This window comes from Haemaphysalis longicornis, unplaced genomic scaffold, assembly GCF_048455015.1.
Source record: "Haemaphysalis longicornis isolate Haplotype H1 unplaced genomic scaffold, Haemaphysalis longicornis Haplotype H1 scaffold_15, whole genome shotgun sequence".
Classification (NCBI taxonomy): domain Eukaryota; kingdom Metazoa; phylum Arthropoda; class Arachnida; order Ixodida; family Ixodidae; genus Haemaphysalis; species Haemaphysalis longicornis.
The window spans coordinates 11367533-11388489 of record NW_027526257.1 but is presented as its reverse complement, the minus strand read 5'-3'; the positions used below and the strand labels follow the sequence as shown (position 1 = coordinate 11388489).

At 48.2% G+C, this 20957-nt stretch overlaps 1 protein-coding gene across 3 annotated transcripts in view; it reads left to right on the top strand.

The window, feature by feature from the left end:
- Window positions 1–20957, top strand: part of LOC144165799 (kinesin light chain-like) — a 48532-nt gene that overhangs the window by 17171 nt on the left and 10404 nt on the right. The window contains exons 4-7 of one of the 3 annotated variants that reach the window (XM_077695577.1): window positions 28–301; window positions 7319–7626; window positions 15308–15416; window positions 19502–19609. In XM_077695577.1, the coding sequence (XP_077551703.1) occupies window positions 28–301; window positions 7319–7626; window positions 15308–15416; window positions 19502–19609 (799 nt within the window). The remainder of the gene's footprint in view (window positions 1–27; window positions 302–7318; window positions 7627–15307; window positions 15417–19501; window positions 19610–20957) is intronic. The other 2 variants (XM_077695578.1, XM_077695579.1) reach the window with 2 other exon arrangements.

Here is a 20957-nt window from a genome sequence, read left to right as displayed (position 1 = left end):
CGCCCCTGCTCCTCTAACTGTTACCAGGGACCAGAACAAGTACCAGGAGGCGGCGGAACTGCTGAACGACGCGCTGGCAATCCGCGAGAAGACGCTGGGCGAGAGCCACCCGGCCGTGGCGGCCACGCTGAACAACCTGGCGGTGCTGTACGGCAAGCGGGGCAAGTACCGCGACGCCGAGCCCCTGTGCAAGCGCGCCCTGGACATCCGCGAGCGCGTCCTGGGCCGCGACCACCCCGACGTGGCCAAGCAGCTCAACAACCTCGCCCTGTTCTGCCAGAACCAGGGCAAGTACGAGGAGGTACGTTCGTCTGCTGCCCTCTCCTTGTTTTTCTTTTTTTTAAATTGCGGGGCCCCTCGAGGGCTCGCCTTGTCGTCCTTGCTCGCTCGCTGCTGGACCCAAGTAGAGCCCCACAGCATTCCGTCGTAGCGCCTGTTGTCACGGCGTCCCACAGAGGCATCGAAAGCCAAGCGGTTTATATAGTCGTAAGCGTTTCAAGCTCGTAAACCGCTGGCGCTTGTCATGCATCATGCCGTTGTTTAGCGCAAAGAAAACTGCAGGGGCATTTGATGCAAAATATGCGCAATTAACCGGCAGCTTCCGCGTCCGTTAAGTTAGAGACGCTTCTTGGGTTGGTCCTTACGACATTTAGCGAAAAAAAGTTGCTGTGCAGCAACGCCGGCACGTGCGGGAGGGGAAAGCAAGCACAAAAAGAACCGAACTCCCGCTGGTGCAGTTTTAGGCAAGGGGCTCGCCACCACTGTGAAGGCGGGAAATTTGAATTGCATTGGGGGTTAGCATTGGGCGGATAACGGCGCCACAGCCCATTATGGCAAATCACTGCTTTGCACTTCCGACAGCTTTCACGTTGAGTGGAACGGCTTTAATTTTTTATTATTCATTTACCCTAAAGGCCCTCACGGGCACTACAAAGGCCCATGGGGAATGTGAGAATTACCGTATTTTGGCCCGTATAACTTGCACCAACAATGTGAAAATTTCGGGGGTGAAGTAGATGTGTGGATTGTATACGAGGTATTTCCTTTGGTGCAGCTTCACCGCAAAGCGCATTGGGCCGTGATGCCCCTACAGCAGTAATACAGTACAGCCTCGTTACAAGCGACACTCAAGGGACCCGGGAAACATGTCTCTTGTAACCAAGGTCTCTTGTAAGCTATGGTGCTAACGCGGCAAATAAAACAAAATCAAACCGTTTTCATTCCAATGTCTCTTATAACCAAGTGTCTCTTGTAACAGTGTTTCTTGTTGCGAGGTTTTACTGCAGCGACTATGGCACTGTTATCGCATGGACAGTGCTTATTTTGCATACACACAGGTCAACAATATACCAACTTGAAAAAATGTATGGGGCAAGTCATCGATGTAGTTAATGTATTCAGCTAGGTAACTTCTTTTGCATAAACAAATGTGTAATGCTGCTTGAGTAGTACATTTGGTCCATCCTCTTATGTATAAAATATGCGGGCAATACGCGCAGATATGTTTACAGTGTAGACCATCTATAACGCAACCGCTTATAGTGCGGGACCAGATACAACGCGGGTTTTTGTGACCACCGGTTAACCTGATTGATTGATTGTAGGGTTTAACGCGCCGACGCAACGCAGGCGATGAGGCGCGCCGTAGTGGAGGGCTCCGGATTAATTTTGACCACCTGGGGATCTTTAACGTGCGCCGAAATCTCGTACACACGGGCGTTTTTGCTTTTCGCCTCCATCAGAAAAGCGGCCGCCACGGCCGGGAATCGAACCCGCGACCTCGGGCTCAGCAGCGCAACGCCTTAGCCACTGAGCCACCGCGGCGGGTCCACCGGTTAACCTCCCATAGAACTCAATGCATAAGCATACCGCTTAGAATGCGGTCGGCCGAAGCGCAGTACCGTTTATAGTGCGGTTTTCCGGCGGGACTGCTGATCGACCGGCGCAGCTGGGGCATCGTTTTAGGGTAGCAAAAGAAAAAAGTAAGGACGAAATCGGCCATCTGACGCAGCGCGCACCCCTTGCTCTCCCCTGACTTCGACACACAAGAGAAGAATAGGCACCCTTAGTTCACGCGTACGTGATAACCACAACTGACCTTGCTTGACGCACCTCGGAAGATGGCGAACCCCGTCCCCGTCCGCGCGCGCGGGGCAAGTTGCTCCTTTTAACGGAGCCATGAAGAGAAAATACAACTTCGTTTAATTTGAAATAACTAGGATTCAGTATCTCACTCAGCTCCATTACAGCCACGAAAGTTGTTTTTTAACAAAAAAAAGCAAGAAGTATTTAAAAACTTTCAAATTTTGCACCACAGTGACGTGTTATGAGCAAGAATGACGTCATACGGGCAAACAATGAAACATATTTTCAGTGCGTTAACTGCACGTTAGCATTCAAGTGATGCGGTAAAATAGAACTAGAGGCCCCATTACAGACGTCCAGTCATGTGTCTGTCGTCGCGATAGGTCAGTTAGGCGGCCGCCAATCGCACAAACAAGGTTCCGTGACATCATAAAAAAGTTGCGGGAAATTGGCTAGGGGGTCGCGACTGCTTCACACGTTTTCTTTCATATCTCCGTTATTTGTCCGAAAATTACGATGATATTGGTACCATTGTTATCGGGACTCTTTCTAATAAACCCAACTTGTATTTTGTCTTCATGGCTCCTTTAAGCGTGAACCGCATGGCCCGTCTTCGCACACGATTCGTGCACGTCGGCGTTGCGCGTGCGTTTTTTTCACGCTCATGTCGACGATTTTGCGCTCGCGGTGGCTTCTTCGCGTGGCAGTGGGAGGAGGGTTGTGGGGTTTAACGCACCGACGCAACGCAGGCGATGAGGCGCGCCGTAGTAGAGGGCTCCGGATTAATTTTCACCACCTGGGGATCTTTATCGTGCGCCGAAATCTCGTACACACGGGCGTTTTCGCTTTTCGCCTCCATCAGAAAAGCGGCCGCCGCGGCAGGGAATCGAACCCGCAACCTCGTGCTCAGCAGCGCAACGCCTTAGCCACTGAGCCACCGCGGCGGGTAGTGGGAGGAGCCTCACGACTTGCACCAATTGGGAGACGCGCACCTAATGGCGGGAGATCCGAAACGCTACGGCTGGCCGCGCCAGAGATGTTAAGGCCTACTACCGCGGTGTTTTTTTATGGGCGCTGTCACAAGCAATGTGGATGGCAGTTTATATTCCGATTTTCGCCCATATTATCAGCTCTTTTCTTGCGCGAGCATCCTCGCTTGCGCATCATGCGGCATTTCAGCGAGCAGTTAGAAGCGGTCGCTGGAGCTGCCTGCACCACTTCAAGGTCAGGGCCGACGCCACGTTGCCGCCTCTTACCGCGCCGCACACCACGCCAGTTGTAACAGGGCCGGCATCACCGCGCCTTCGGCGTGCACAGCATGTTTTCGCGAGAAGAAATCGCTCCATGCGGTTCATGATTTAGAACGTTGTGCAGATAAGCCACCGCTCTTTCCCATTCCGAACAAGCGAGTCGGGCGAAGCCGACGATTTCCACCACCAGTACGCTGCGCTGATAAGCAGCCGCCTTCGGCATCGTGAACACATAGTGGGGTAAAAAAAAAATCCCGCTGGCATTCTTATCACGTTCCGCGGCATCTGTTCATAGACGCTGAAAACGCAGCCACGATCTTCCAAAACACAAACAAACAGAAGTTAAAGCCATGCTTAGTGTTTGTAAGACTGCGCTTGCAATGCGCAAGACCCTGAGCTGATGTGGAAAAAAAACGATATCAAGACCAGGCGCGGTATTCTCGTAACTGTCCCTTTTGAAAACGTTTCTTTTGCCTCCCTTTCATCGTGACGTACTTCCGGTTAGGCAGCGGGCCTTTGATTCAAATACCGTACCTGTCCTTAAAAACGCATTTTAAATAACTAAAACCGTATCAGAGTGTCTTTTATGTGTTTATTTGAACGTATTTTGAAAAACTAAACGCGTTAATTTTTTTTTGTTATGACGTTGATAGTTTTCACCGCAAGGGGAGAAACGTCCAAAGACGGCAGCTGCATACAGCTGTTTTCTTATGACAGGGAAGTGTAAACAGTGCTGCGGCTACTCAGTTTTTCGTGGTTGGACTCCGTTTTGAGGTCGGTGACAATGCCCGTGCATCAAGATAACCGTCCAGTTACGTATTTTGGCATCGACGCACTTGTGGCATGCCGACGTGGGCTTTTCCAAGGACCTTCTTGTGATCGTTTGCCGTCTTACCAACAGATAAAAACTTTCTTTTTATAACATGCTTTCAGTGTATGTATTACTTTGGTTGCCTATCGTTTAGTAGTTCACATGTCTTCGTGTTAACCCTGCCTCTGTCATTCTCTTTGCCATGTCTTTGATACCACTTGTGTTGGATATATTCTGTTCAATTCTCATGTAAGAATATTTTTAATGGTACACGAGCTATGTATCAGTATTCAACTGTATTTGATTACACCAAAAGCTGCATTGCTGTTTTGGTTCTTGCTACCTGCTGTTCGCTACCCTTGTTGCCGATGTAGCTCAGGGGAAGGGAGCGTTGTCAAGCCGCTAATCTGCGGCTTTTATTCCCTCCTCTTCAGCCATGTAATTTACATGTCTCAAATAAACTCGAAACTTGAAACCTGGAATGGTGCTTTGCGTCTTTGACATTTTTGTGGTGCTCTACGAGTGAAAAAAATGTGTAAGAGGGGGATTGTCGTTTCTTAACAACGTAGCTGGTGCCCGAGAATGCTACGAACATTAAGCTGGTATGTGTATGCGCAAAGAAACCAATAAAAGGGTATAAATATCATGCGGAGTGCTTGTGTAATTTTGGTCGTCTGCTCGACAGCTATCAAGCTCGCAGACGATCGTTTATTCAATTGCACCTGCTGACCGTTAGCTAGCTCCCAGACGATCCATTATTTCACTGTGTGGTGTCGGCGTATTATGCACAGCTCACGGAGGGCTGCGACTGCGATATCATTTATTCGTTACCGGCCGCTGACTGAAAGCCACCGGTAGCGAAGAAACGAAGGGCGCATAACACTTGCTCCTCGACATTGAGCCTCCAGGTCGGCCGACCAAGTTCGTCCTGGAGCTCGTCGCACAGCCACCGCACGGTCCTCTTTGAGAGGCGAAAATGCTGGCGGTATGCTAATCGGGGCATATCGTACGCGTCTACATTGCTTCTCGAACACTTGTTCCACCGACGAGCCAACAACAAGGCGATAATCGGTGCATTCGTGACTGCTTCCAAAAACCATCTGAAATTCAAATCGCCTGTTCGAAGCCGTGGTCAAACGCAGCAGGTCCGCCGCGCTTGCGTTACGTCACATCCGATTGTTTGCTTTTAGCCAATCAGGGCTTGCTCAAAAGGGACACTTTTGAAAGGTACACAAAAGGGACAAAACACGGGAATACCGCCCCAAGTCATTGCTTTTAAGTGCCGTGCGTATGAGTGATGATAAATAAAGGATGACTTGAGAGGTAGGTTGAGATGTGGTTGGAATCGCGCATGTTTTGGTTGTAGTGCGGTACCGCTTATAGTGGGGATTTTTCTGCCCCCTGCGACATACGTTATAAGCGGTCTACACTGTATTTTTATTCGTCAACGGAAACTGGGAGTGCGGGTTAATGCAGGGGTGTCTTATACGCGCAAAAATACGGCGGTAACATAAAAACAGCAATGGTCACGGAAATGCTAACACAAACACATTCTAGTCAAAAGGCATAGTTGCGCAATAAGGGCACACTTAAAGGGGTTAATAGTCGTGAAATTCTTACATTCCATTAGATGATCGAAAATGGCGCAAACATTGAAAAATTATTTATAAATTGAAGAATAATTGTAACTCTTTGATGAGTGAGTCATGTTTAGTGAGGGTGATAATGTTACCTGCTTTTGTGTGCTGCCACCGAGAGTGCCCGGGGATTGTTCTGGAGAGATGGTAACAGTAAAGTGTCTCACACTTGTGAAGCAACGATGATAGTTGGAGAGGATGAATGTTGCAGCGCGATAGTGGACAACCTCCGCCAATGTTTTGGGCAACCTGCCATTTGTAAACACGTTTTAAGTCAGCTGCTGCGATGAAATAATTTCTCTTTAAAGGACTTCAGCTGTTAAGAGGGCACATGGGTGTTTGGGGCCGAAAAACAGTAAAAAAAAACGGTTTATGAGAAATTGAATTTTCGGCATCCAAGGCCATATTTATATCAGTCTGCAAGTTTTCTCATTAGAAGGCGCCGTATTTTATTATAATGGCATTTTAAAGTGCACTCTACAGCTCAGTTCATGCATAATTCGGTAGTAAAAGGCACTCCTCTTGCAACGCGAAGCTAGCGTTTCGCTGACGGACGTCTCTGCACCCGGAGTTGGTACGACTGTAATTTCTTTTGCCTCTGATACCTGAATGTGCACTGGCATTTTGTCGTACAATGTTAGAAACAAATTTTCAAGTGGTGGCTTTGTAAAATTATTATTGTGTCAATTGAAACCACCTGTGAGCCATTTCTGGCAGAACGGGGGAGGTGTGAAGTTCAGTGTGTTGTAAAATGACCATTTATAGCTGAATTAAGAAAGTTCCTCCAACATTGCATTCCTCAGTGATTTGTCTGCCTAGCCACGTGGCATTCGCCATTCTGATCGGAGCGCTTTCTCAGCAAACAACGCATAGTTTCTCGTTGAACAAAAGCCGAGAGAGCTACAAAACGTACAATTTTTCAGTTAACCCTTTCATCCCTGGTGGTGTCAATTGATGCCATCACATTAAAGTTCCTGTGGCACATAGAGAGCGAAACCAAAACTGCCGGTTCCTTAGGGAATTGTTCTTAAATGATGCCTATTGCGATTGATATCGCTGTTGCTTCAGTTTAGGGGAGCTGCACGCTACAAAGTAGAAGAAGCTCTGGTGAAGACGAAATTACGACATTGAGGCTGAAAGAAAATGGCGGTCTGTCTTTCATTCCCAAGGTTGTACATCTACAAAGACGTGCTCTACAAAGTTCATTTTTTGCTTGTAGGTTCGTGTAGTCAAGAAGTTGTGGACAATATGAAAAGTGATGTCTCTGCTCAACACAAGGTTTTTCATTGCCAGGTGTCCTAATTAAATGACTCATTAATAAATTTGTTATTACTTGCACTTCGAGCTGTAATTCTTGTTTTTAGGGCTGATGGGACCCTAAACTTTAGGAAAACACATGGGAAATATTGTTTTGCTTGACATAAAAAGAACCAGGGCTGAAAGGGGGAAAGCGAAATTTTGTTGCGCCTTTAAGGGCCCCTTCAGAAACACAGTCTCGCCCTCCCTGTCCCTGCCTCCCCCCGTCCCACTGGCAGGTTGAGCGGCACTACCAGCGGGCGCTGGACATCTACGAGCGCACACTGGGGCCCGACGACCCGAACGTGGCCAAGACCAAGAACAACCTGGCCTTGGCCTACCTCAAGCAGGGCAAGTACAAGGAGGCCGAGCTGCTCTACAAGCAGGTGCTCACATGGGCCCACAAGCGCGAGTTCGGCTCCGTCACGGGCGACAACAAGCCCATCTGGCAGCTGGCCGAGGAGCGCGAGGAGAACAAGAGCAGCAGCCGCGACAACGCCCCCTACGGCGAGTACGGGGGCTGGCACAAGGCCGCCAAGGTCGACAGGTGAGCTAAGGGGGGAGGGGAGTTGCTGCGCTGCCTTTGTTTTTTTAAGTGCAGGGTACTTAAGGAGCGCACCTTGTCGTCATCGCGCTGTCATCCAGAGGCGTCGAAAGCCAAGCGGTTTACACAGTCATAAGCGTTCAAAACTTGTGAACCGCTGGCGCTTGGCATGCATCTCCCCATTGTCTAGCGCAAAGAAAACTGCAGGTACATTTGAGGCAAAATATACCTAATTGACTGGCAGCACCCGCATTCGTTTCGTTAGGAACGATCGTTGGGTTGGTTTTTACAATAGTAAACGAAAAAAAGTTGCAGTGCAACGCCGGTACGTGTGGGAGGAAAAGCAAGCACAAAAAGAACAGAACTCCCACTGCCGCAGTTTCAGGCAGGGGAGGGGGAGGTCATGAGAACAGTGAATGCGGAAAATTTGAATTGCATTGGGTGGTAGCAGTGAGCGGATAACGGCGCTACAGCCCATTATGGCAAATCACTGCTCTGCACTTCTGACAGCTTTCACATTGAGTGGAACGGCTTTAATTTTGTACTCTGAGGCTGCATGGCAAGGAGGGTCACACATGAGAGAAAGACATTTTTTAAGGGGAGACACATGTAAAAAAATTCCGCCACCTTCCCACGAGTGGAACCCTGGGGTGATGCAAGGCATCTCACGGGGTTCAATTCGCGTTTCCGTTATGTTGGTTACCCAAATGTGGTTGAAGTGTAGTGAACCCTAAATGATGCTCAATCACACGTAGAGTTCAAAATATGTAAAGACCGTCTTCATCGGAAGATTCAACGGAGTCGTCGTCGTCAAGCGAAGCACGAGCAAAGTCAAGCGGAGTCGAGCAACTGTGTCAAGCGAAAGCGCGCGCTTAACAGAACGGGCGCCGAGCGCTCACCGCTTTATATGCGCGCTTGAAGGAGAGAAGACAGCGGAAGAAAGTTGCACATGCGCACACATGCGCGCACAAGCGCGCCGGGGCACATGCGAACGTGCGAAGCGCGCCAGCTGTTGTTATGATAATGAGCCGGAGAGAGCGCATAACGCACAGCTGTCGGAGAGAAGAGCGGAGGAGAGTGTGCGCATGCGTAATGAGGAGTGCGGACTACGCCGGTCAACGCGGGACAGGCCGAATGTAAGAGATGCCTTGCATCTAACAACTTTTACTGTGGAGCAGTCTACGTCTAACGAGCCCAGGAGCCCAGGAAATTTTCGTGTCCGCGTCGGCAGGAAACTCAGAGGCTACTACTGTTGACAAAAACCAGCATCCCAGGCTACTACTGGCTACTGGCTACCCAAACAAACTACTGACAGGGCCAGGGATCGCACCTTGCCCCGAATGGAGAAGTGCAGTGCGAGGGTCCGTCGTCTTGCAGACTAAGTTATGCCCAAACGTGGAGACGGGGAGACAGGCGGTGGTTTGGATTCAGCGTCTGGGGAGGCGGAGGGCGATTTTTGGAGGCGACGCATCAAACAAGACTGAGGGGGAGGCAGGGAGAGAGGTGAAGTCAAAGTCGTGCGAGCCGCTCTCCTCTTTACCCTTCGGAAGACGCTCCTTTCCATTTTCGTTCTGCCGACGCCACTGCGTTGGGGCTGTCGCCCCCGCGAATCCCAGTTACCGGCTGGCAGATTGTCTGGTTTTACTGTTTGTGGAGCCACGAGTGTGAATTCAAGTCAATCGTTGGGTGTCGTTCAGAGCGTAGATTGCAGCCAAATTTTTTTCTTATATTTGCACTAAAGGGTTGATATTGCAGACAGTGATAGATTGTTTCATGCAGATTTCAAATATGGCAACAGTTTTTGCGCGGCTGTAATAGTTCTTAAGATGTCAGACACAACGGGAAATTGTGATTTTTGTGGATTCAATTACATGTAGCAAATGGTCACAAAAGGCATCTTGCTGTAGCTTATCCGGCTCATTAAATATTGTAGAGTTTTGATATGTCAATAAAAACTGCGTGCAAGTACTGGAAACATGCAGAAAAAGTTAGCCTGGGTAATTTTTTGCTACACGCTAGAACAATACCCTGGTGGTTTCCTGATTCCTTTTGTGAGATATCACCCTTTCAAATAGATAATTGCATTCAGCACATCTTCGCATATTTGTGGGCCAAATTTCGTTTCTCTAGGTCATTTCAATATACTTTCTGTGAAACATGAAAAGTACCGAATATTCAAAAACAAGAAAATTGAGTTTGAAGGTTTGAAACATTTGTATTCGTGGAAATGCAATTGTCGTTGCACGAAACTTTGCCATAGTCAAGAGAACGTTGTAGTCAAAGCATAGCAAGCAGTCTTGGGCAATAACTATTTGCTAGTAATGCATTATTTGTAACTAGTTAGTGTTTTCAGTAACTTGTAACTTTAAATACTTACTTTTATGTTAGATGAACTGGTAGTTGTAACACTGTTACTTTTTACACAGCAACTGCAACAGAAAATGCCATTGCCGTTACAGTTTCTTTTTTTTTTCTTTGTAAAATTTATCTGTTAGCAACACTGGTTAAGGGCCCACGTACAGATCGCACTTTCCACTCTTTCAGCCTTTCTTCTTTGTCATTACCCTCGCCACCTATCACCTTTCTACAGCACGGCTCTCCTCGCAGTTTAGGAGAGGAGGTCGCTAAGAGTTGAGCTTAAGTGTGACCCCTTTTAGGTTCCCTCCGTCTAGGGTTCTACCACGTGCAATTGTCAAATTTTATCACGTCAGCACCCTCGTGCGTTTCTATTAAATTGACTATCATTTGGTTGCATGAAAAAGACAAATTGCATGAAAAGACACTTTGTTCAGGAAGGGTATGAGTTAACATTGTCCTGATTAACTGAAAGTCTTTACAAGTAATGGCGTGGCTGGTGAGGATAGTGAAGAGAAGCTGGTGCAGTCAGAGTGCAGCTCTAGGGGCACTGACCCGCTGAATAAGGAAGGGGGAAGGCTGTTGCAAACCGGGGTAGTGGGGTCGTAGTGGACCGCGGTTGGTGTCGTGCCGGGGCGCGTGATTCCAAACGCTTCGCCGCACAGAGCACCCACGTGACACGTGTGATGTCACTGCGCGCGCTATTCTTTTGAGCGCCTGCTAAAGGGAACCCGCCGTTCTGGCTCTTTTGCCTTGACCTAGAGCACTGAGTATTGGCGCTGGCGGCTTGGGTTCGAGTCCCAGCAGGTCGATCTGTTTCTTTTTAAGTGCGAATGCACTTTATAAGCGACCCTGAATCACTCGTCCGCCGTCCGCGCTCCCCCTCTCCCCTAGCAACGGCGCGGAGGAGGAGAGAGAGCGTGCGTAGCAACGGTCTCGGCGTAGCAACGGTCTCCTGCTCGGCGTAGCTGCGGGCGGCGCGCCGCTCCCTGAATCACTCGTCCGCCGTCCGCGCTCTCCTCTCCCCTAGCAACGTCGCGGAGGAGGAGAGAGAGCGTGCGTAGCAACGGTCTCGGCGTAGCAACGGTCTCCTGCTCGGCGTAGCTGCGGGCGGCGCGCCGCTGCGCCGGTTCGCTTCGCGTTCCGTCCGCGTGAGGGCGCTCGCTCGTCGTCTCCGCATTCCGACGCTCGAGGGCGCTCGCGCGACGGAGCGCCGCTAACGTCCGGTTCCGTAAAGCAGTCGAGTTTCCGTAGCGCTTCGTCGTTCTAGATGGATCCTTCGCGGGCTTCGCAGTCAACTCCGCAAGCAACGGAACCTCAAACAACGAGTGAAATACGATCCGAAGCGAGCATTCCACCCGTCGTTGGAGGTGTCGTCGCCGCGGGAACGTCGTCGTCTACCGAAGACAAGGCCGCGTCGAGGAGGGCTCGCGACGCCGAACGCAAGCGAGCGAAGCGGGCCGCGAACGCCGAACTCCGAGCTCGCCATCAACTCGCGCCATCAACCACGCCGTCAACCAACGCCTTCGCTCCTACTCTAGCAAACTCTAACTCGCGCCGTCGACCAACGCCTTCGCTATACTCTAGCTACTTACTTACTTCGCTCATACTTCGCTCGTACTCGGGCCAAAAAATTCCCAAGCATTTCCCAAGTGAGAGGTACGTAACGTGCGAATGCCAAAGACTTTAACATAGCGCCCCTCCGGATCTAATCGGGTAACTTCGGGCAAGCTCGGGCATTCGCACTTTGCCATCTTCCCTCTCACTTGGGAAATGCTTGTCTTTTCTTTATTGCCTATTTTATTTGGACATTTAATTTTTTTCTTCTAAACTTAAATCTACGGGTTGTTTTTGTTAATAATGGTGATTTGGTATGTTTTAGGTCGCTTTAGGCTTGGGGTGCAGCCAATAACCACGTTGAAGTACGGTTCTCCATCGCGCGAACAGACATGTCACGTGGGTGCTCTGTGCAGCGAAGCGTTTGGAAATACGCTGCCGGGGAAGTCATGATGACGAAGTTGACAGAGAAGAAAACTTTATGTGCGAGTAGTATTTACGCCTCGATCTCGGAGAACAGGCAGCGCACTCCTGCGCACGAGAGATTAAATAGGCACGTTGGTTCCGTCCCCTTTCACCCTTTGTCTTGGCTGACATCAGGACGCAGCAATCACGAAATTCCTGGCGCTGAGAGTGACGTCCACACGCGCACACACACCGAGAGACACACTTCTCTCTTGCGCAGGTGAGCGTTAGGTTGCGTCCGCTGAGGCAATCCGTGTGGGGTCAGAGCGCCATTTGTCCTTTGGATGTTGAAGTGCCGGGAAGGCGTCTTGCGTTCCCCTCTCGTAATCTTTGTCGGGTGTCTCAATGAAGATTGAAGACGATATCTTTAGCGTCGTCAGACACGCCACAAAAGGGCGTGACAGTTATGCGAGGCATGCCGCCGAAGCTTGCCGTGCGAGACGCCAAGCGATGCTTTTGTGAGTGCCTCCACTAGCGGGTTGGTCTTGAGGTTCCCGGAGGTCGCTGAAAAGGGTATTGTCCAGAGGCAGCGTAGTTCACCATTGTGCACACGCCGGGTTGTCGAACGTCGGTGATGGAATGCCCCCTGCAGACTGCATGTTTTGTTGGTCGACCTGAGAAATATCGAAGACAGGTTTCACAACAAGGCCAAGGATTGGGGTGATGCTGCATTAGAAAGGTCGGAGGTCATGCAGTGTCTTGAATTATCTGATGGGATGACCCAGGGGATGATGATGGGTTGCTTAGCTTACCAGTGATATCTGACATTGTACCGGTCTCCGAGCATGGAATGGGACCTCCTCTGCCTATTGTTTTGCCATTAGCATGTAGGTGTGGAATTGTTTCCTTTGCACATGTTTCTGCGTTGTGAATCAGCTTGCAGCAGTGTCTTCTTTCTTCTTTTTTCGCCTCATGTTTGTCTTGTGGCAGTTGTTGTGTTCCATGCCAGTTATTTCTGGTTAGCTGAATATTAGTGTCCCATCTTGCGTAACAACCTGTCCAGGGTGAGACTGAAATTGTGGCTAGGGGCTGAACGAAATGAATGAAATTAAGGCTTGGCTTTGGGCTAGTTGGCTAAACATCGTCTGAACAAAACAGCGCGAGGACGCGGACAACAGAACGGAAAAAAGACAGTACAAGCGTTTGTACTGTCTTTTTCCCGTTCTGTCGTCTGCGTCGGTGCGCTCTTTGTTCAAAAGCTGAACGAAAACTGAATCGGTCTAAATCGGTCTGGAACCTTGTGCTACGGCATGATTCGAGCACAGGTGTAGCATCGGCGTATAAAACCTTCAAAATTTAAAATTTTCAAATGAATGAGAATGCTGTCGCATTTGTCATTTCTTGCACGTGCTGTTTGGCGTGACACGAGGATAGCTCAAAAGAGGAGTCATTAGTGGGGGAAGCACACGCAACCTGCTAGCAACCACCTTCAGCTATCGTGCACAACACCCATCAGGCCCATTGGACTACTTTTAGCCACTGAGGTACCTGCAGCAGTGGAGATCCTCAGTGCCTACATGCAACACAACAGCATTGCGGTACTTATATCAGGAGCAAAAGCTCCACGGTTCTGGCCCTAACTCAATGTACTTCAGTACATCAGGTGTGATTCTTGCTTGGACAGCCTTGCCGGAACTGCAGGGAAGGGCGCTACGTTTCACAAACATTGCTTGGAGCTCAGCAATGCAGCACTGCTGTGCATCCATTCGAGCTGATCTCCCTACGAGCAGTGGTCCCGTGCAACGCAACAATTAATGGTTTGCGGGTGACGGGATTACTCTTTCCCTGTTCCTTGATCACGACGAGACGCGTTAGGGTAATTCAGTGGGTCAATAGGTGGCAGCTTAATTCTTTGGTTGCATTTGGGGCCACCATGGCCGTCGTTAGATTGTAACTGCTGCTGCAGTTTCCTCGTTGTGCCTTTGTGTCATTAAAGGGGTCATGTATACAGCGTACAACCATTGTTTTTAAGGAAAACGGCCTCGTCAGAATAATTCTCATGGCGTGTTTAATGCCAGTATCAATCAAATAAGTTGTAGTAGTACTAAAACTTTTTTTTCACTCTCCTTGCAACGCCTTGTGGCTAAACCTTAGAATGGGCTGGTGCTGGCAAAACCAGTGCCAATTGTAGCAGTTTTGTAGGCCTACAGTTTCAACTCCTTACTTGTAAAACTTAACAGCAACGGCAAATTTATCAAACAGTGTGAAAGCCACGCATGAAGTCACCATTAAACAGGGCCAAAAGCAGTGACAAAGAAGTACATCATTCCGCCCCCTCTGAGTGGCCCTTGTACTTGAATAGCATCTTGAATCTGAGCGGTTGCGGCTTAAGATCACACCCACTGTTTCCTCAGATAGGCACTGAGGATTCAGCCCAGCTCCAGTCATCCGATTCTGGTTACTTTTATGGCACAAAGCACGAACGTAGTACAGTTTATTAGAGAGTGAGGTGTCTAGCTTGTCTCCACTATGTCTGATTCCCTGATACTGTCTTACAGAGCAGCGTGGAGTCGGTAAATGTGCTATCCCATTTTGGCTGCTCCCTTAAGCACATCCTAGTGTGGTGGAGGGAGCGGTTAATTTGTAATCTAAACATCGTTAATTTCCCAGTTAAGGGGCAGCAGTGCTTCACGTGCAGCAAAATCTCTCTGCCGTACGAGCTGAGCAAATATTTATATGAAGCTGGCTTTTGTCTGCATCTGCTTGTCAGCACCTGTCTCATCTTCTCTCGTTCGACCTCGTCCATTTCGCACTGTTCCACGAAGAAAAAGAAAACCGTTAATCTTTCTCTATGGAGGACTTGCTAATTCATGACCCACAGGCTTAAAAAGCATCGGGTACCGAAACGAAAGTTTCTACAAATACATATCGACGTTCAGAATGCCCCAGTTTGCTTCTTTTAGAAATGTATCACTTGTTAACTGAGTTTAAAAAATAAGCAAGAAATGCATTTTGGTTTATCCAGTTTTCACTGGAATGCACTAGCTGTATAGCAAGCAAGAGGTTTATTATTTCAGCACAGAAGTGACATGTCTCTAAAATTGCCAAGCAAGGCTGTTCTGAATGTTGATATGTATTTGTGAAACTTTTCGTATTGGTGCATGAGGGTTTTTAAGTACGTGGGCCACAAAGTAGCAACCCCCATAAGAATGCGTCGTGTGCGCTCTGTAACTCTGGTTACTTCTTTCAGTTTGATGTCTAGTGTGATCTTCCTTCAGTTGTGCTGCTTTCTTCAGCTTGCACAAAGACCTCCTTGCCTTGTGGCTGACTGAGACGTGCCTCCTCCTCCTCTCCCTTCCCCTCTCAGCCCGACAGTGGCGATGACCCTGAGGAACCTGGGGGCCCTCTTCCGAAGGCAGGGCAAGTACGAAGCAGCCGAGACGCTCGAAGACTGCGCCCTCAGGGCACGCATGGAGGTGCGTGCGGCTCCCTTCCCTCTTCTTCTCCCTTCGACACCTTCAGAAATAAGAAAACAGAAAAGGTTTATTAGTGCGAAATACAGATAACATGTGCAAGATATACAGAAAGAGGTCGCATAGTCAGAGACTGTAAGGGGACCTCTTGTACAATGTCGAAGTGGGAATAATTGTAATGTACATAGCATGTGTTGATCATTTATGGCCTTGGGAAGGGAACTGAGCTAGCTTCGGAAGAGTGCTGTTGCTTGTCAGAGCCTCTAGTGAAGCTGTGTTCTTTGTTTTTTTTAAGTGCAGAGCACTTTAGGGGCTAGCCTTGTCGTTGTAGCTCGCTCGCTGGACCCAGGTAGAGCCATACGTCGTTCCGTCGTAGCGGGTGTCGTCGCGGCGTAAACCAGAGGCTTCGAAAGCCAAGCGGATTATATATTCATAAGCGTTTGAAGCTCGTGAACCACTGGCGCTTGTCATACATCTCCCCTTTGTTTAGCGCAAAGAAAACTGCTGGTACATTTAAGGCAAAACAAATTTAATTATCCGGTAGCGTTCTCGTTTATTTGGTTAGGGATGCTCGTTGGGTTGGTTTTTACGATAGCAAACGCAAAATGTGGCAGTGCAATGCCGGCACGTGCGAGAGGAAAAGCAAGCACAAAAAGAACAGAACTCCCGCTGGCGCAGTTTCAGGCACGGGGCGCGCGAGCACTGCGAAGGCGGGGAATTTGAATAGCATGGGGTGGTAGCAGTGAGGGGATAATGGTGCTGCAGCCTATTATGGCGAATCACTGCTCTGCACTTCCGACAGCTTTCACGATAGTGGAACGGCTCTATTTTTTTTTACTGGCCCAAACCGATTTATAAGGCGCTTTCCTAGTTGTACTGATGTCGTCTGTCAAAAAACTACTCCATGTCCCCACAGATCAGTTGGCCGACCGAAAAACTCCTATTGCACCTCTGACCACAACATGGAGTGTGCATAGAACCGGGCTCGCATTGTGTCAGATGGTTACTTGGAAATTGTGGAAAAGGAACGCTTCTAGATAAGGAAATAGAAGCGCCGATCATGAAGAATATGTACAACAGTATAGCTGCATCTCGTAAACCACGTATCGGTATACATTTAGACCATTCGTAGATGCATTTACTTGGTGCGCCAAACATCGTCGTGTGGGTTCGTCCGTTTGGAATTTGCGTCCTTGAAAGTTTGATGATCGATTGGATGCACTTTGAGTGAAGGTTGGGTGCACTTTTTAGCTTTTGTGCTTCTCTAAATTTTCCTTAGGAAGGGATGGCACATTTTTGGCTGTGCCGAATAGGGGCTTTTGTTTTACATACCTTGAAACCACTACGGTGAGAAGGGCGGGTTGTGCCAGCCACACTGTCATCCTGGGAGCTTGAGGCAAGCAGGAACACATCGTACAGTGGCTGGATGGCGATGTCAATATTGTACCCTGTGTAATGTTTCCACTGTTTGCAAGCAAAGCAAGGGGTACGGGCCCAGCCAAGCCTTGTTATGGCTTTTTTGCGCGTACCTCCCAACATCGTGTGAAGTTAAAACTTATTAAAACTGAAAGGGGAACGCCTTGTTTTGGAACTTGCATGAAATCTTTATAAACGGTGGTAACTTGTAGTGATGTTATGCAAACCATTTATTTGCTTTTAACCAATGTTTCGCATGCTGGAAGCAATGAATGGGGAAATTCATTCGTATCACATACGAAGTACACAGGACTGCAAAAAAAAAGCTGCTGCTGAGATTTCCGCTTTGGCATAAAGGGCAACACATTGAGCCGTACGTAACCGAGAAAAGAAAAGAAAAGAAATTCAGTGTGTTATAGAGACAAAGCAGTTGTCTCGTGGTAATATACAGAAAGTAAACTGGAGAATGTAATAAGGGTTAAGGGCTCAAGAAATGCTGGCGTAACAATAAAAGTAATAGGAAGCACTGCAGAGTTTTCGTGAGAAGAACTCACTTAGAGAAGGGCCAAGTGTCTCCTAGCTAGTCGTTTTTTTTTTTATTTATGCAATATAAAAAATTGTCACAATAAACAGCAAGGACTTGAGCACATCGGCTAAACAGAAAACCCGAACCAGTTGTGGATGCTCAACAGGAGTAACTAGCATGGCAAGCACCGGTGTTTGCATCGAGAGGTGTCTGGAAAAAATTTTCTGCATAGAATAGCAGAAAGAGATGTCTACAGAGGCATAAACACTCACTAACTCCCTTTTTTCCACCATTCGATGATTGGCAGTGACAGAAGTCCCGTTCTCTGCGAATGCCTATGAAGGCTAGCAGTTCTATGCATTTATTTTTTTTTTTATCTTTTTTTTGCTGCTGATCAACAAACACAGGATTTACCAGTGAAGGTGTATTTTCTACAGCATGTAGAAACTTTTTCTAGGATGGAAATTTTAAAAATGCATGTCTTTTTTCGGTTTTGTAATCAAGGGAAAGTATTTTGTCCTTGAGGAAAGCAGCGTGCTATAAACTAGATTTGTATTTCTTGCGAAACACTAAGGTGATTGCAACAGTTTGTCCCCACAGCCCACAAGTGTTTCCTGTGAGCAGAACATGGCACTCGGCCAAACCCCGAATCTGTTTCCAACGGGCAAAATTTATTCTACCGGAATAGGTTCTCCTCGTGAATGCTCAGGACGACAAGCGCTCATTTATGGCTGAAATTGCATGTTGCCCAGTGCATGGAAGTGCTTATTAAACGACTTCAGTTCCTCCTTCAGGACGAGAACGGTTTTTGAGTGAAAACGTGGCTTTTGGTGGCGGCGACGTGTGTAGCTAGTGCGTCAACCCATAGAAATATGCTTAACATCTTTGTAAAATTCTTCTAATGAAGTTGATATCAGTGAGTATGAGTGCGTTCGGAGTTTGAAAGTGAAAAACACCGCGATGACACCGAATTGAGCAGTTCTTCTATTGCTGATGGGGACATCTCTGAGGCAAACAATATGAGTGTTTGTTGGCCACTCTGTCATTGCCCGATTTTAGATTTACGGCACAGTTGCCTTGCTTCCCTATTGAAATTGTCGAAGGTTGATCACCCTATGCAAATAAAGAATGATGAGACGTTTGTGACTCTTTGCTTTATTTTGGAGGGCTGGAGGGAGGGGGGGTTGCATTTTATTAGCAACAGGCACGTGGTTTCCTATGCAGTGTTCACAAACAAACTGTACTGCGTTGATTTGACTTTTTATATGGTGTAAATATTTGTTCAACATCAAGTAGTTGCTTTTGAGCACAATAAGGTTCAAATTCAACAATTAAAGCAAATTAGCACCTTTAGTAAGGTAATTTTGTAAAAAAAAGTTCACCAAATGGGTTTCCCAGTTACCATGATTGCGTGTACGTTAAAGAGAGGTAGGTTCTTTTGCAAGGCCATCTCTAAGGTTCTGATAATCACTCCAATGCCACCGGTCAAATTGTCCAATACTCCAATAGTGGTCTAATTTAGCGTAATTTGTTGAGTTGATGCAACAGCCATGCCTTCATGTTAAGATTATTTTGGGTTGTCCAGTGGTCTAGTTCTTGTAAAACTGTAGAATTTGCTTCACCAACTGGCTATTCAAGTGATTTTCCTGCTGAAAGTCTGCTGATGCTGACTACGTCATTTGCATATAAAAAGCAAAGGTCCCTGTGGCACCGCCCTGTGGTACTCCGGACGGTGCAAGTAGTAGATTGAAGAGGCACCTGTCAGTATTGACTGTTTCTCTATGACGTTTTATGCAAAATGTGATCAGAGTTGCAGTTTTCTTGAGACACGTCAAAAAGCAAAGGACCCAAGGTGCTCCCTTGTGGTACCCCGAAAGGCACAGGTAGTGGAATGAAGATTTGCAGCGCGGCTTGAAGAACACCCAAAGAGTCAAGCTTCTCAATTAGTAAACAGTGGTCAGAACTCGTGGTTCATGGCAGTACGATTATGAGCTTTTGAGAGATCCAGGAACAGGTCCCGAATTGAGCCTCCGTTCTTGGATGTCTAAGTGGCCAACCAAGGATTCAAAGAAAGACAATAGAGGGAGCTTGCGCTAGCTTCTCTGTTCGTGTGACGAAAAGCGTCTGTCGGTTGTGAACTCGGCAGGCTCTGAATCGACAGCCCGACAGTGGCAGCGGGGGCACGTCAGGCTCACGGGGTGGCTCACGCGACTCCCTCGACAGCGTCACCTACGACGGGCAGCCACAGGATGAGGTGAGGACCCCATCCTCTCGCGCGCTCTCTCTCCCTTCCCATCGCAAATTGCTTCTTCCTCCCAGGTGAACTGCGGTTTTTATTTTGCCGCTGTAAGTTGGATACTTCTCTACTGGTTGTTGACGTGTAAATGTGTTGTCTGCGTGTTGCGAGACAAAACTTGTGCAATGTGATGGTAATGTGGCATTGAGCTTGCAAGATATTGCACAGACTCAAAGCGTTCTTTTTTAAAGCGAAGACCTCTGTCGCTCACTTGATACAGGTTCGCTTCTGTTTACATCGCAGAAGTGTTCGCCCTAAAGGTCACTTTGAAAAAAAAGTGTAAACAACTTTCTCACCTCTCCTCCGCCACACGTTCTGGAGGCGTTAATTTGATGGCGAGGGGTCGAAACCACTGCTGGAGCAGAACCGCAGTGGTACACCGAGCCCGAGAGTGTGGCGTTTACAGGAGGCCTGGTGCTTCAGCAATGACCTCTCGCAGTTCACCATTTTTGTGACGTCACAAACCATAGTACAAGCAAGAGTACGAGACGTCGCCCTCTGTTTTCACATTTCTGGCGTTTCCTGCCTTATTAAAGGAGCCATGAAGAGAAAATGCAAGTTGGTTTATTCGAAAGATTTCGTGTTTTGTAGTGCCCCCAGCGCTTGTCCGGATTCAAACGGTGCTTTATTCACTGAGAAATTAAACAATTTAGGTTAAAATTTTGATTTTCCCGCCCAATCGTGCGTTTTCGTGGTCCCAAGTGACATCACAGGAACCGACCGCTCTGCAGCCTAGAGTCCCTTCATTCACGCATCCGCCGTACAGGGTAGAGACACGTATACGCTGGCGCCGCCATTTTCGGTTGCTCGCTCGCCGCCGAAGCAAGTCATTGTGTCAAAACCGCGCTAAAATTATCGCCGCAACGCGGTTTACTGAAGAAGTTTGCATCATATTGTCTGTTTCGCGTTGCTAGGTCTCGTGGGAAACGAAAAGAATAACGCGTTGAACCCGTTGGCCCAATTGCGGCGGCACGGGACCGTTCAAAGGTTGTCTCCACCCTGCACAGCGGTGTTGGTTTGTTCCCGCGTTTCTTTACGTTCCGTAACCTAGATGGCGCCACCATACCGTGGCAAGTGTTTGGTTTGTTTTTGCCCGCATTTAAACCTGGCTTGTTTTTGTTCTGGGAGAAAATATTCGTTCCCCGAAACAGTGCTCGCTCGACAAATGGGGTCACGTAAGACACCGTTGCTTGCGTCAATCGACCAGTGTCGTCTGAGACAACCCCAAGCCCCGTAGTGCTGTGCAGCTAAACTGGCTTAACCAAGCATGCTGTGCGCAGTACGAACAGCAGAACGCATCAGTACT